Genomic DNA, 14,325 nt, shown 5'->3' with positions numbered 1-14,325 from the left:
AAAAACAATAATTTTAATTTATTTCACTAGTTCCTTTCAAACTCAAATTCATCAAAATGATATTTGTATAGGTATATGTATATATTTTGTAAGCAATAATTCTCAAAAAATAAACTTTACTCCAGGTCAAGTTGTATTAATTATAGAATGAAAGTTTGAAGTCAAGTTTTTTTTTAATTTTGCAAAAACGAAGATAGTAGTAGAGTTAGCTAATAGTGGAGAAAGCTCAACGTCAATGTTGGTGCAGGTGCAAGCGACAGCAAAACGTACATATTCATGTATCCACATACACACGAAATAGTGCATTCGGCGACATTCCCGATGACGACAATACAAAAAAAATTACAATGTTCATCGGTTTGAATGCACTTTATAACGATTGCATATACACGAACATTTGCGAATACGCGACTTTTTCTTGGTTATAAAAAATGTATGCAACGACAGACACTGTAGCACTAGTAACAAATGAATTAAAAATTCCATAAAATTAAATTGAACTCTTAACATGCAATTTTACATTGCAACCGGCAGAAACCATTGCGTATGTAGATATACATATATTATAAAGCATTAAATACTGGCACCCAAGTCGTCTTGTAAAACAATATGGTCATATACATTTGTTTTAAATAAAAATATATACATATCATTAAACTATTGTTCCATCATAATCGATGGGGTGGCATCGTAAGTGGTGTCATTGCGAGCGAAGAGCGAGACAAGAAAAAATGAATTAAAAAAGCAATCAACTAATTTTCAACAAACTTCTCTACAACACTAACGCAAACATAGTCATTGACGTCGCCATCGCAATCGCCATCTCGAGTTGCCTCTCTATGTCGCGGAGACAAACGAAGCAAACTCGAATGAAATCAAATCCAGTGGGGTAAGGTGCGATGAGCGGTCGCGAATGGGGAGCACTGCTATGGGCACTGTACGACGGTCAAACGTACATACACGAACACCTATGTATATAGCATTCAAGCACACAAAAGTCCAGTACCACAAATTTTAATTATGCAAATCGCCGCGCTCAGCAAGAATTCCTTCTTTTCCGTCTTCACACTGTGTATATTTTTAACAATCTTTACACAATTTTCTTTTAATATTATCTTCAGCATGCGGTTTTTTATCTTACTGTTTTTTTTTTTGTTTTCTCCTTAATATATTTCGTCTCTTTGACAATTATTCTTTACTTGTTTCATTTCGAAGCTTCCTATTTATTATCACAGATATTTATTGCACTTTGTTGTTTATGTTCATTTTGCACTACCGATCCACGATTAATATAATTAATTTTTTTACAAGCAAAAAACAAAAGAAAATTGACTGCTATCGCTTTTTGGGGAAACGCGACCAAATACTAACGATGAACAGCAGAAAATGAAAACGAAAAACCCAACATCGCCTTCGTTGGCTATCGTTGACGCGAAGTACAGAAATTTTTCTTCTACTCGTTTTCTCCTAATTCTCGATTTTCACCGAGTGTCTGCAATTCAACTATAGCGAAAAGTTTTCAAAGTACTTTATCGCTGTAATTACACAATTATTTTATAAAAAGTTTACAACAAACTATAACTGATAGATTCATAAATCAATTAATGAAATATTTATTAATTATTTTTCACTTATTTTACCGTTTACACAATTTTTTCACACTAGCACAGAGACGTACGCACCAAATCAAAGACCTCCATTTTGTTTTCAGAATTCATTCTTTTTGCCGACGACCATTCAAATGACAGTTCAAAACGTCGATCCACTTCACAGCATTGCCATATAATCACACAGGAATCTCAAATATTTAATTCTGGCAAAAAGAGGAATTTGTGGAATGGAAAGAAAATCGAAATTCTCCTGCGAATGAATGCGATTTTGCCCTATTAAAAATATATTTTCTAACTACTATTATTGTTAATCATTAGCGCTTTTAGCTAAAAAAAATTCTTTTCTTTCAGCCAAAGCGGCTGTTGATACTTTATATTTCGTTTCAGTATGACTAAGAAAATATGAGAACAGTTCAAGATCAGTCGTTAAATAAAACACACTAGGGTAAAATCTCCATATCTAAGAGGTTTTAATGTTTTCATATCTTTGAGATTTGTACTTAAGTTTTAAACGCAGGATCCGAAGTTTTTCACATAGTATTTAACCCTTTTATGAACTACATTCCTATGTTAAATCAATTGCTAGGTTAAACAAAATTTGGTGCTGCCGTATTTGTTAATAAGAATATTTAGATTTGCTAACGAATTTTGTAAATAGTACAAATGCATTTTTAATAAATTCATTTAATTACTTTAAATTAATTCAGTAAATTAGTCCCTTTTTACATGGGTTATATACTAATGGAAAATTAAACGCATTTAATTTTTTTACATTATTTATTTCTAAACAAGTTTCTTTTTCTTTTTACTAGGTGGTTCTGGCGAATCCGTGTCCACAATATTTTCCATTTCTTTATTTTCATCACTATCATCCTCAGCTGCTCGCTCGGAATCAGCATCGTCAGAATCAGATGAGTCGGAAAACACCACTGGTCCGGTCGATCTCACGAACATAAATGTTTTACCAATGCGACGACCCTCTGCAAAAATGTGAAGGCGACAAAGCAAACAATTTAAAAATCTTACGATATAAATATGAAAAATCTAGCTCAAAAACAATCATAATTAAATATGTACATACATATACACTTATAATTCGGTTATTTTTAAATTTACAATTATACGTACGAGCTCTCAAAAATAACTGTCTGCACGCTTTATTCACAGCATTCTTTCCTTGGTCCTCAGACAAGCCAAAGATATAAGCCCTAAAAGAGAAATATTACTAGTTATTATAACACTTTGTAGCGTAGTTTAATCCATATATTACAGATTGGCCACATCGTATGGTCCACGCAGTTCAAAAGGATTAGTTGCGCCACTACTGAAAATTATGCTTTTTGTTTTACCACGAACGCAATAATTGTGTGCCAGTTTAATCATATCCTTTCGTACGTTGGAGTCTCTGATTGCTGGTCCATATTTTATTTCGAAAAATAAGCCTCTCTTGACACCTATTTGATATGCTTTTCGATTCACCAACAACTTTACACCCCCATCAGTGTCGAATGTCACCAAGTCTCCCGCGAAAGTTGTACAGCAGTGCTGAAGAAATAAATATGCATATGTATTAAAAGTTAATGAATTTTAAAGACTAATTTAAATTACTGTTAGAGCAGCATCCGTTTTTGGTTGACCGGCCACCAGATCGTATTTCTTTAAGTTAAGTGAGTTCGTCTGAAAAATAATACATTTAATTGGATGCATATTACAATTTCTAAAATCGTTTACCATGGCATGCGCTACACTAACGTCAACATATAATATTGTTAACCTTTGTAAAATTTTTAATTGATTTTTAAACTCATCTTCAAACGATTTTAATGCGACAGGTGGCGGAAATATGTCAGGAACACGCTTGGTAGCATCGCGTCTGCTGTGATCAAACACTTGCTCAATAGCAATAGTTTTGTAACCCACTAGCAATGCAAATATGTATATAAATAAAGAACATACGCATATAGCTGTATAATTATCAAATATCTTACAACTGATTGCCTCTTTAATTATTTCTCTCAGCGCCTTCTCGTCCTTTTGATATGGTATGCATAAGTCATAAAACGGATATGTTTTCTCCATTATTAATTGCAATTTTGCTTCTCTATGCACTAACAGTTATTTATTGGCAAATTAAGTTTACTTTTGCTCTTTAGCTAGTTAAAGTTTATTCATATTTAGATTTAACTTTAGCGTTATATTTAATATTCAATTAATACCACTTTTTTATTGCCCAATAGCAAAACAATTCAATTTACAACAAAAGTGACGTTTATATTTTGACGTCGCCGGTTTAAATATTTACATCAGCTGTTTGTTGCACGTGCAATCTAGGGTTGACTGATACATTGAAAATTTGATTTTCGTAAATATTTGTAATTGCATTTGTTATTATTCTTAGATAAAAAAAAATTTTGAAGTTTTAGGTACTATAAAAATTAATAGTAATTTTATTATACTTTAACAAGTATTTAAATATTATACTTATAAAAAATGAATAAGAATATCGGAGGCTTTACAAAGTATATAATATATAGTAATATATATATTATATATTTATAAATGATCAGCACAACGAGCTGAATAGATTTTGCCATGTCCGTAATTTTGGACACGTTTTTTTCACCAAGATGCTGTTCTTTTATCGAAATCGTCGAAATCGGACAATTCTTTTTTTTTTGTTAAAATCTAATCTAGAGCATTCATAGAATGTACTGGGAAAGTAATTTTCTGAAATTGATTGTAGTAGTAGGAAAGATAAAGGAATGAGAAATAAAGATTTTAGAGAGACCGACTTTTAGGTGTGGTTCAAGTGTGTTCTTTAATCTAGTGTATACGATGGCACAGAAACAGTTCCATCGATTGTTTGGAAATTTTAATGGTAGTTTCATCACACATATGGCTATCGCCAGAAATAGAATTTTTAAAAAATACTGAACCGTTTTTCATCTAAAAAGTAGTCAAAAAAAACATGACATTTTTTAGGTTAGCCAGTCTGCTGGAATCATTGATGACGTTTGTCTACCTTTTTTCTACATGGATGACGTTGTAGCGATTAATATCGCAATTAAAAAAATCAAAATTACAGTTAAAGGTTTAATAAATACATTGTAAATTTTTTTTCACTCCACTATAAAAAATTCCGAAAAAACATTAAAAAAACCCAAAATGATCCTCTTGACATACATATGTACGTCAAAATTTCTGCCATGGATCGTGTTCTCAGAAATACAGAACAAAATAAAATATATGTATTGGTAAAACAAATATTGGCGCGATCTACCAATAAGAAATTTATTTGAATATTGTATTTGGTACAACATAGTTTCAACTAATTTTTCTAAATCTAATACATATAAATATGTACACAATTTAACTAATAAGTACGCTTTAATCATTAGAAATCAACTGTTCCCATTGAGAACAGTATTCGTCTCTGCGCTGTGTAGAATCCTCGTCGGTTTATCGTTCGCACTACATTCGTCTGTCGCTTCATCCACATCATCAGAGACACCAGAATCTTGTTTACCCTCCTTTTGATTTTCAAACTTCTTCGCTTTTATACGACGTGATTTGATCAATATACCATGTCCAGGACAATCGCGGTCTTCAGTGTAACATTTCTCACGACAGCAGATGCGGCATAAACGATACTCACATTTGATGCCCACCGGATTCGCACATTGATCACAGCACTCCAAGCTACGGTCGTGTCTGCCTTCTGGCTTATTAGGACGACGTAAGCGTCGGCGTAACTTTTTCATGCGCTTGCGTGATATCTCATTGCCTTCGGTATCGAAAAACTGACGTTTCTGTCTATTGGGATCCTCAGCCAGGCGCACCTTCTCAGCTATAATTTGTTTATGCAGTTCTGGAGGTACACGAACGTACGGTTGACATAGCCACGGTGGCAAGGAGAGATTCAACTGTGAAAGAATTAAGGTCAACTATTAATTAGCAGCATAAAATATGGCTTAATTTAAAAATAGGTTATTTCATTAATTTTTCTTATTTATCGTTTACAATTTATAATATGATGTATTGAAATATTTTTTAAACAGCACTAATAATAATCAAATATAAATTAATATTTTTACGACATTGTTTGGAAAACAGTTCTTTTCTGCACAACAATAACTTTTAATTAAAATTGCTGCTTCCCACGCCTTGTGTACACATGTCATGAATGTCATTAAATAATTACGCATACGCAGTGTACCACAAGCCAAACAAGGCCAAAGCACTTAGGCAAATACTTACACCCTCTTCGATAACTAAAACGCTGGGGTCTACCTCCTCCGCATCATAAACCTCCGCACCCACATGGAATGGCTCATATTTGTGCTTAATTTTCCCAACGACAGTGCGAAAATGCTCCAACTGATTTGACACTGCCAATTCTTCGCGTAAATCTGCATTTGGTCTTAAGTTCATTCTTTTTGGAATCAAGAAAAATTCATGATAGTGTGTAGTACTAAAATAATGTACTATATACATACAAATGATGGAAGATTTTGAATAAATGCCCACGTATATAAGACACTGGGCAGGGGTATTGCTGCACAAAGTCTAAATACTCCTCTGCCATATCCCAGGTTTTTACCGATTCGCCCGTAAATATGGCTGGATTGTGTAGATTCCCTTCAGCAGTCATAACACCATCGACTCCTGTTTCCGACAAGCAACGCTTTATGTCTTCGAGACCAAGAATATTGCCATTAGCAAACATGGGTATTTTTATATGTTGTCTATAGAGGATATATTAAGAAAATCAATATTTTAGTTAAGTTTGAAGTGATGTCTATATTGCAAATAAAAATTTTTAAATTAAAGATCGAGGGAATTTTCACTCTTGATATAGATTGATATTTCTAACGACTTATTTCGAATGTTGTTAGTGTTGTAGCGGCAGAATTATACGATTTAACAGTCCTTGACTGGATAGAAATGCCGGTCCGTTCCGGTTTCGTAGAGCCGACTGTCGTGAGAACGGGCTTATTTCGAGTCGAATACTTCTATAGACACCGCTTTTAAATTATGGATAATTATTACTAATTGAAAACAGGTACCACTCCTTCTAGCCTCTTTAAATATTCATAACATAGGTATAATATTATTGTTGTTGTTGTAGGGAAGGTATAATTTCCAAAATAATTTCTTGAATGTAGCCGCTAGCCCTTGCCAGGATGAAAATCCGAGTCTATTCAGATTATATAGATCTAATTCTCGTAGAAAAAGTCTTGATATTACTCATTAGAAGTGATAGACCCTTCGATACTAAAGGATTTTCTGCACGATTAAATGTTTGTGATAAGAAATCAATCACCTATAGATATATTAAGCAGGCTTGGTGTTTTCAACAAAATTTCTAACCCAATAATTGTCTGAAATTGACTCCGCGATCTTCTTCTTTATCGGGCCAGACACTGCTTACGCGGTTATAGCCGAGTTTATAACTGCGAAGGATGTTGTTTTCTGGGTCTCAAACCCAGCGCACAACCCGGGGGTTCTCACTTTAGCTCGCCTTAAAATAGATGCTCTTTGGCTATCCAGAGGATACTTGTTCTAAGACCGGAAGCCGCGAGCTGCTTGAGCCATGTGTAAAGTAATCATTTCTGGCCACTTCCAAGTGAATGGCGCTTAGAGAACTTTCCTCACTTGCATAAACTTCTACACATGATTCCGAGTTGGGATCTGAAAAAGTCTATCATAAAGTCCAGCTAATTGTAAGCGAGTTAAATTTCATTAAAATGGTATTTCTAGGAACTTTAAGAGCTCGAAAAAAATTGAACCCGTTGTTCGGCCATACAATCCGTACATATATAGTAAAAGTCATACAAATGTAAAAATACCGTTATTAAAAATAATTTGCAACCAATGGTGTACTTGTACCTTACTTCTTTGATGTAACTCCAGTCGGCGATGCCCGTGAGCGGACCCTTTTGTTCTCGTGTTCGGCCATGTACGGTGAGCAGTTGACAACCCGCCGCTTCGAGCATTTTTGCATACTCAATCGTGCGCTGACGATCTTCGAATACGCGAATTTTGCACGTCACCGGCACAGAGAGCTGCGTATGTAGTGTATTTACTGGAAATGTTTGCAAGCGTAAATATATAAGGTAATGCGAATGGTGGAAGCAGCAAGAACACCATACATACCAATTTCCGCTAACAGCTCCCACTCGTCCTGCAGAAATGCACCATAATGGCCACGTTTTGCAATCGCCTGCGGACAGCCCAAGTTGATGTCGACAGCGTCACAGTGGTCCTGTGCCAAGAGCGCAGCCTCCAGCAGCGTTTCTGCATCGTTGCCGCAAAACTGCAAATGAAATAGAAAGGTTTTTGAGAAACACATGTGACATGGAATATGCCTTTGAATGATGGATTGCCATTTGAACAGAGCTCCTTGAGAGACTTTGTGCATTGAGGGGCTCAGTTCAAGGTTTTGTGTATTTCAAATGACTTTCTCTTGAATTTCGCATAAATAAAGGTTAAAACAGCGTGAAGAGTATAACGAGAAATATGGCTGTGAGTGAAGTCAATGCCAATGTCATGACAGAATGCAATTAAAAATCATGTTAATTGTAAGGTTGGCTTTTATTTTCTACTCGTCAGAGATGCTGGTGGGAAATCGTATGTCTAAAAAGTGTTGCAATATTCTTTATAAATTAAAACACTAAAATTTTCATTTGTATATTTATTATATTCGGGCTGTTAATAGCACACTGTCACTAGTCAATTTCACGCTGCTTGTCGAATCAATTTCGAAGTGTATATACACATATGTATGTATCCGTCTCATTTTGCCTAGATACTCTCAAAGACCACATCTTTTTAGGCGTCAGAACCCCTCTTTGATTTTACTCCTAACTAGACAAAGCAAATTAAAAGTTTTAGAGGTTGTGCCCTCATAAAACTCAATATAGAAAATTAGTCGAAAATTCTGGTAGGATACCTAGCCTTACTGCGTGGACGACAATAAGGCTTTGACTCGCTAAAAGCCCCAAAACTAGGGAGAGGCGGTTCTAGGGTGCCTTTTCTTGCAATCTCATCGTCTTTACAGTGTCCTACGATTCCGCTGTGGCCTAGCACCCTTAGTAGTCTTATCACAAAGAGACTCCATGCTATTGATAGCGAGGTTAGGCACTCTTTGACCAGCGCTGAACGCACTGTTAATGAGTTCAAGGGTAGTATCGCCGCTCTGCTATCTGAGTGGATGGTCACTTCTCTGAAGAAGGCTGCACTTCGGACCAGTAAATCTACTGTGACCTTAATGGCTGCAACCTCGGTCTGGAGAAAACTGTAATATTCAGAAAGTCTGAAAGTGGAGTTGATGGAGAGCTCCTGACAGTAAACCACTCCACCAACCTTCCCCCCAAGCTTTGAACCATGCGTGAAGAAGCTTGCAGCCCCTCTCCTCATAACGGTATTGTTTGTTATATTACTTAAATAATCGAGAACTCTTTACATTTATCGAATTTTTTCGGATTGAAGATAACTATTACTAGGGTCATTATTAGACTAAATTTCACATCTTACATCTCCAAATTCGGTGCACAAAATTTGTGTTACCGATTCTTCAAATTGGACTAAGATCGAGCTCCATTTTGAAACGAGCTTCTAAGCTTATTTTATAGTATTACTTAGGTATATAACTTTAGCACAGCAAAGGTCTTGAAAAAGCATAGAACTTAACTCTATTTTTGTTGTTGCAACAAGTATGGATCGGATATACATAAATCTTGGTTAGTCCCGGTTACATAAATCCAAATATGGTAACTCTCTTTCACAAAAAAGTGAAATCGGTCTATACCATCTCAGCTCTCATGGATCGCATAAAAATATAAAGATTTCCATTGCATTGGCATATTATACTAAAAAAGATCTGATTTCATCTGATCCGGACTCTCAAAACACCTAAATTACTCCGGCATATTATACATATGTATATCGGTCAATGTTGTTGTTGTAGTAGCGGCAAACATACTTTGGTCGGATAAAAAATCCGGGTCCATTCCGGTTACGCAGACCCGACTGTCGTGGGAACGGTCAATATCAACATACTATATGATCTGATCACATTTGACCCGGACTATCAAACGTGTCCATAACCTTTTAGTTGAGAATAAAAAAATTACGTATAGTTATAGACTGGCGAGACTTAAGATATCCAAGGCATAAGCGAACCATGGTGGAGGATCTCTTATGGTTTGGACTGCTTTTGGCGCCAAAATATACGAAGTTTGATTGGAAACTGAACCGATTCAATTTGCTGGAGGCCGAAATGAGAGCAATTGGATTTTACAACCGGAGAACGCTCCAATTTAAACCGCGCGCGGAGCTTAAACAATTTTCTCGTCAAAAACTTGTCATGATTTCGTAAATACCACTTAGAATGTAAAAATTTTGTGTGAACGCTAATGAGATTTGGTAACGAAAAGCGGTCTGTGACTTCTCTTACTTACTTTATACAATAAATACTAATTTCCTTACATCGGAGTTTCTCATACATCTCGAAAATATTCCAAACATCCTTATTTCCCAATAATCTATTTCAATACTTGGGCGCACCCGAACTCTGAACAACCTTACCAGCTTTCACTTGCTATTTTCCATTACCTACTTCGCTTAACACCTAAAATGCCGCCTGCAATATATCAGCCAAAAAACACAGCCTCTTTTACCTGCCAAAAGGTGGCTTGTACGCAATCTTGATTTGGCTAACAAACCTGTATAATTAATGGTCGATCTTCGGGGCATGTTTGTAGCGCATCCTTGCGATATTTCGGATCCTTGGCAAACAAGTTGCTGTGGAACATTGGCGAGTAGCACAGTTGGGCACCATACTTGCGACAGAACATACGCCAGGCCAATTCGCTTTGATCCACCATGGGCGCCACCTACAAGCGAATGAGATTTGAAGAGAAAGCAAATTTTATTTTCAATGTTAGCACACACGAGCAAGGCATGTATAAGCTTGTAAGCACATATGTATTCATAAATTTATTTTGTTTTGGTTGCACCTACCACATACTGAGGTGATCCAAGGACTTTGCGGTAAAATTCATAACCTTCAAGTTTAGGGCGTGTTGCTGTCATGTCTTTTGCTGCTGTATCACTTTTTGCTATTTGTACATCGGTTGGCGGTGTTGTAGTTGTTGTAGGTGTGGAACTGGCATTGGTTGGTGTGGGTGCGACGATTTCATTCTTCATCTTGTGCTTTTGTTACGGAATTTTACAACTGAAAGTTTAAGCATATGGATTTTAGGAATTAAAAATATTGTCTTTTTGTAAGTTGGTTGCGATTTTCTCACAAAGAGAGAGAGAGTGAGTATGGTAAGTTGTGAATATTTTTGCTAATTAGTCGCCAAAATTATGCTTGAATATATATCCGCCCAGTCCAACTATAACTGTCTTATTTCAGTTTAACTAACCATTTACCGAACCATTGAGAAAGTTCTTCCAAAGTTTGAGTTCGGAATATGGTTAGTTAGACTGAAATAAGTTAGTTGGAATAAATTTGACAACGTTACAAAAAGTTCGGTCGGCACGTGACAGATAACAGAAAGTCCTTCATGGATGTGCTCATAATCGAACGCGCCACCTGACTATCAGAAACCGGGGTATGACGACCAAGAACCTGCTAATCTAGGTGCGATTCCTAGAAAGGACGGAATCATCTGTAACTAAGCGTTCATAACATTGGTCGTAAGTAAGAAGGTTACAAAAAGTTTGCATCCGTGGAGAGGAAAGGTAGTGAGCACACAAGTTACCGCAAAGGACAACCTGTGACTTCTGTAGAACGGAGAAACGGACAGCATAGTCATGTCCCAGAACACAGAAGTTGCTTTTTATCAATTAGAATCCGTGTACGCTATTAAACTTTCATTCTACTTCTAAATGCAGCTTCGTTTGAAAAGTTATACCAGGCAGAATGACACGATTGTCTCGAATGCGTTACATACGATTTCTGATCATTTATTTGTTTTAGATTCTGCATTTTAATTCGAAGACGGCTGAATATATTGAAAGGAGCGTTAAACAAAAAGTAAATTTAAATTATAAATGGCCTTTGAATTATCAGCGACCCTACAAATCAATAGGAAAGCAAATATTAAAGGTGGCGTTTTTATAAATCCGCTAAAAGTTTATAAATTCCACGCAGCTATATATAATTATTCATCAACATTTAATCCTAAAAATTAATATGTATACAAGTAAGTAATCCCCACCCGATGTAAAACACTTATGACAACAATTTTTACAGTTCTCGAAATACTTTTCATACGAACTTTTTGGGATGACCTTCTGGCTCCTTCAGAGAATTTGGTTTTATCTCTTCGATCGACTAAAAACGAGTTCCACGATCTAGCCTGTTCTAAGAGACCTGTTTACGGTACTCTTTTTGAAAAAAAATCAGCTTTATCGGGACGAGTCGCGCAAGAACGCATTTCATACCCAAGATGAAACGGACTCGAGAGATATGTCGAGCTTTCTTGCCATTTTTTCATCAGTTGAAGAGGTCGAAGATCGTACAGAACGAGGCATGTCTTCAACGATCCTTGACCGTCTTTGAGGGCTTTGTACTACTCGTAGGCTTGTGTTTTTGATAAAACTGAATCATCGTAAGCCTTTTCCAACATTTCGCACATGAAATTTGATTAGAAATACAATATTTTAGACAAATTCTTTGTTCGATATTTTAATCCATTGTAAAAATCTCAATACACTACTGAGCTGTACCGACTTATTGATAGTCATTAAGGACAGTCATATCAACTTAGCACAAATTTTTTTGAAATATGATTTACCCGGGGAATTTAATTACAATTTCTACGTGCTTTTTTGTCACAGCGTATAAAGCTTTGATTCTACGCTATTTTTGAATAAGAGTTAGACTTACTTGAAACAGCAATGACTAGAAATTACTAAAAAATTTAACACATGTTTTTGCCAGATATTCGATTAGAGGAAAGCTCAGATAGCTCTAAGGCTTGATTTTCAGACATCTGATAAGGTAATTTATAAAACTCTTCATAATAGTAAGATCTCTAAACAGGGCCTAGCTGTATCATAAATAAACATTTTTTTATATCTACAAGAGAATGAAGCTTCTTACTTTATCACAAATAAAGGGTGATCCAAACAGAAGTACTTTTTCCAGATCACGCACGAGTCAAGCTGTCATTTTATTTTTTTTTCTGCATTGTTTGGCATTTCATCATGCAAAGACTTACGCCTGAACAATGTTAACAAATTCTTCAACTTTATTACGAAAATTCACGTTCCGTAAATAATGTATTTCGCGCACTTCGCTCAACTTGTGGTCAATATAATCGGCCTATTGAGCGTACTATTTGCTACAGAGTCGATTCAGCGCCGTTTACAGAAACTCGGACTGACTTATGGACCGACTTGGCGCATTTTAAATTGAAAGTGTACCAAATACAGCTTGTGCCAAAGCTGAAGTCGCTCGACTTTCCCAAGCAATATCGCTTCGCTCTATGGGCTCTTGAAATGTTCCAAGAAGATCCGACGTTTTCGAGCCAAATTTTGTTCAGCGATAAGGACCATTTCTGGTTAAATGGGGATGTAAGCAAATTTGCCGCATTTGGGGCTAAGAGCAACCTGAAGAGATTCAAAAGCTGTCATTTCACCCAGAAAAAGCAAAGGTTTGGTGTGGTTTCTGGGCTGGTGAAATCATCTGAGAAGTAGCCAACATTTGAAAGAGATAATCTTCATAAAATAAATGTCAAAGAATGTTCTGTCGAATGATAATAAGTATTCTCCATTAAATTTGAAGTTTCTATGTTTTTAAAAAAAGTAGGGAACGTCGAAATCGATCACCCTTTAGTAAGTACTTCGTTGTTGTAAAACTTCAATAATTATTATTTATTTCCAAGCATTAAAAATGAGAATGTTTCCGAATAAATTCTTTATCTAACGAGGCACGAAATTTAAGCTCATTTTCAGACAGAAACAAGACATACAGACATATGTTCGTAGCATTTGGGAATTAAACGAATAAATTTGAAAATTTTTTAGTGTGACAAATTGAGAAAAATTAATTAATAGGTATTTTTTATTAAAATGCGCTTTGTTGATAGAAAGTATACGAAATACATACGTCAAAGCAGAATAATAAATTTGTGACACTTCTTCATTTCAGTGCCATTTATTGACAAACGAAACAAGAATGTGCGTTAGGGAGGCTCTTAAAGCATTAAATGACATGTTTTAGTATTTTTTCTAGCATAACTAGAAGGTTCCGTTTCAGCAGAGTAAAGATTTATATAATTTACACAATTTCATGCCAAATAAAATTAAATTGTTAGTTTACATATGATTTCGTTCGACCGATATTTTAGCATTAAAGATATCAAAAATATTTTTTTGGACTGATTGGAGAGAGAGTTAAGACGTGACGTATATCTCTATTTTTTATTTTAATACATTTGAAATTATTGCAGATTGATTGCAGGAATCTCGGCAGCTGCATTTTCCGCCTTTCTAAAGAAATAGTTGTTGAAAGCCTGTGCCCCCTTGATCCCGAGATATATCTCCGCGTGTGTAATGCCATAATTATCTTAAATTGGCACTTATATTATATAAGCTACATTGGTAACGGTTTGTCCTACAGAAAAATGAACTTTTACCGGGCAAAGTCAGGGTAAAGTGTTTGTCACAGCTTTGACTATAATGGTATTGATGTAAGGTC

General features: G+C 35.6%; 3 protein-coding genes across 4 annotated transcripts in view; all 3 read right to left on the bottom strand.

Moving 5' to 3' along the window:
• The window catches only part of LOC126753650 (uncharacterized), a 77,048-nt gene extending 75,687 nt beyond the window's left edge, over positions 1-1,361 (bottom strand). Inside the window, 1 exon segment of the mRNA XM_050465306.1 lies at positions 1,200-1,361. The gene's annotated coding sequence lies outside the window, so the exon portion shown is untranslated.
• A 998-nt stretch (positions 1,362-2,359) lies between these two features.
• Positions 2,360-3,876, bottom strand: LOC126752036 (ribonuclease P protein subunit p30). The gene is made up of 6 exons (XM_050462569.1): positions 3,599-3,876; positions 3,342-3,529; positions 3,219-3,287; positions 2,881-3,155; positions 2,739-2,818; positions 2,360-2,590 (listed from the first exon to the last, which is right to left on the bottom strand). The coding sequence occupies exons 1-6, from the start codon at positions 3,687-3,689 to the stop codon at positions 2,394-2,396; spliced, it is 900 nt and encodes a 299-aa protein (XP_050318526.1). The 5' UTR covers positions 3,690-3,876; the 3' UTR covers positions 2,360-2,393.
• Positions 3,877-4,855: 979 nt separating this feature from the next.
• Positions 4,856-14,325, bottom strand: part of LOC126753950 (tRNA-dihydrouridine(16/17) synthase [NAD(P)(+)]-like) — a 69,065-nt gene continuing 59,595 nt past the window's right edge. For both annotated transcript variants that reach the window (XM_050465734.1, XM_050465735.1), the window contains exons 2-8: positions 10,635-10,848; positions 10,337-10,507; positions 7,767-7,926; positions 7,500-7,695; positions 6,107-6,355; positions 5,868-6,042; positions 4,856-5,533 (exon numbers count right to left, since the gene is read on the bottom strand). In XM_050465734.1, coding sequence (XP_050321691.1) covers positions 5,012-5,533; positions 5,868-6,042; positions 6,107-6,355; positions 7,500-7,695; positions 7,767-7,926; positions 10,337-10,507; positions 10,635-10,820 — 1,659 coding nt within the window. In that variant the 5' untranslated portion in view covers positions 10,821-10,848 and the 3' untranslated portion in view covers positions 4,856-5,011. The remainder of the gene's footprint in view (positions 5,534-5,867; positions 6,043-6,106; positions 6,356-7,499; positions 7,696-7,766; positions 7,927-10,336; positions 10,508-10,634; positions 10,849-14,325) is intronic.

The sequence above is a fragment of the Bactrocera neohumeralis genome, chromosome 3 (genome assembly GCF_024586455.1).
Source record: "Bactrocera neohumeralis isolate Rockhampton chromosome 3, APGP_CSIRO_Bneo_wtdbg2-racon-allhic-juicebox.fasta_v2, whole genome shotgun sequence".
Lineage (NCBI taxonomy): Eukaryota > Metazoa > Arthropoda > Insecta > Diptera > Tephritidae > Bactrocera > Bactrocera neohumeralis.
The sequence above is the reverse complement of the archived record's forward strand: the minus strand, read 5'-3'. Positions and strand labels throughout refer to the sequence as shown.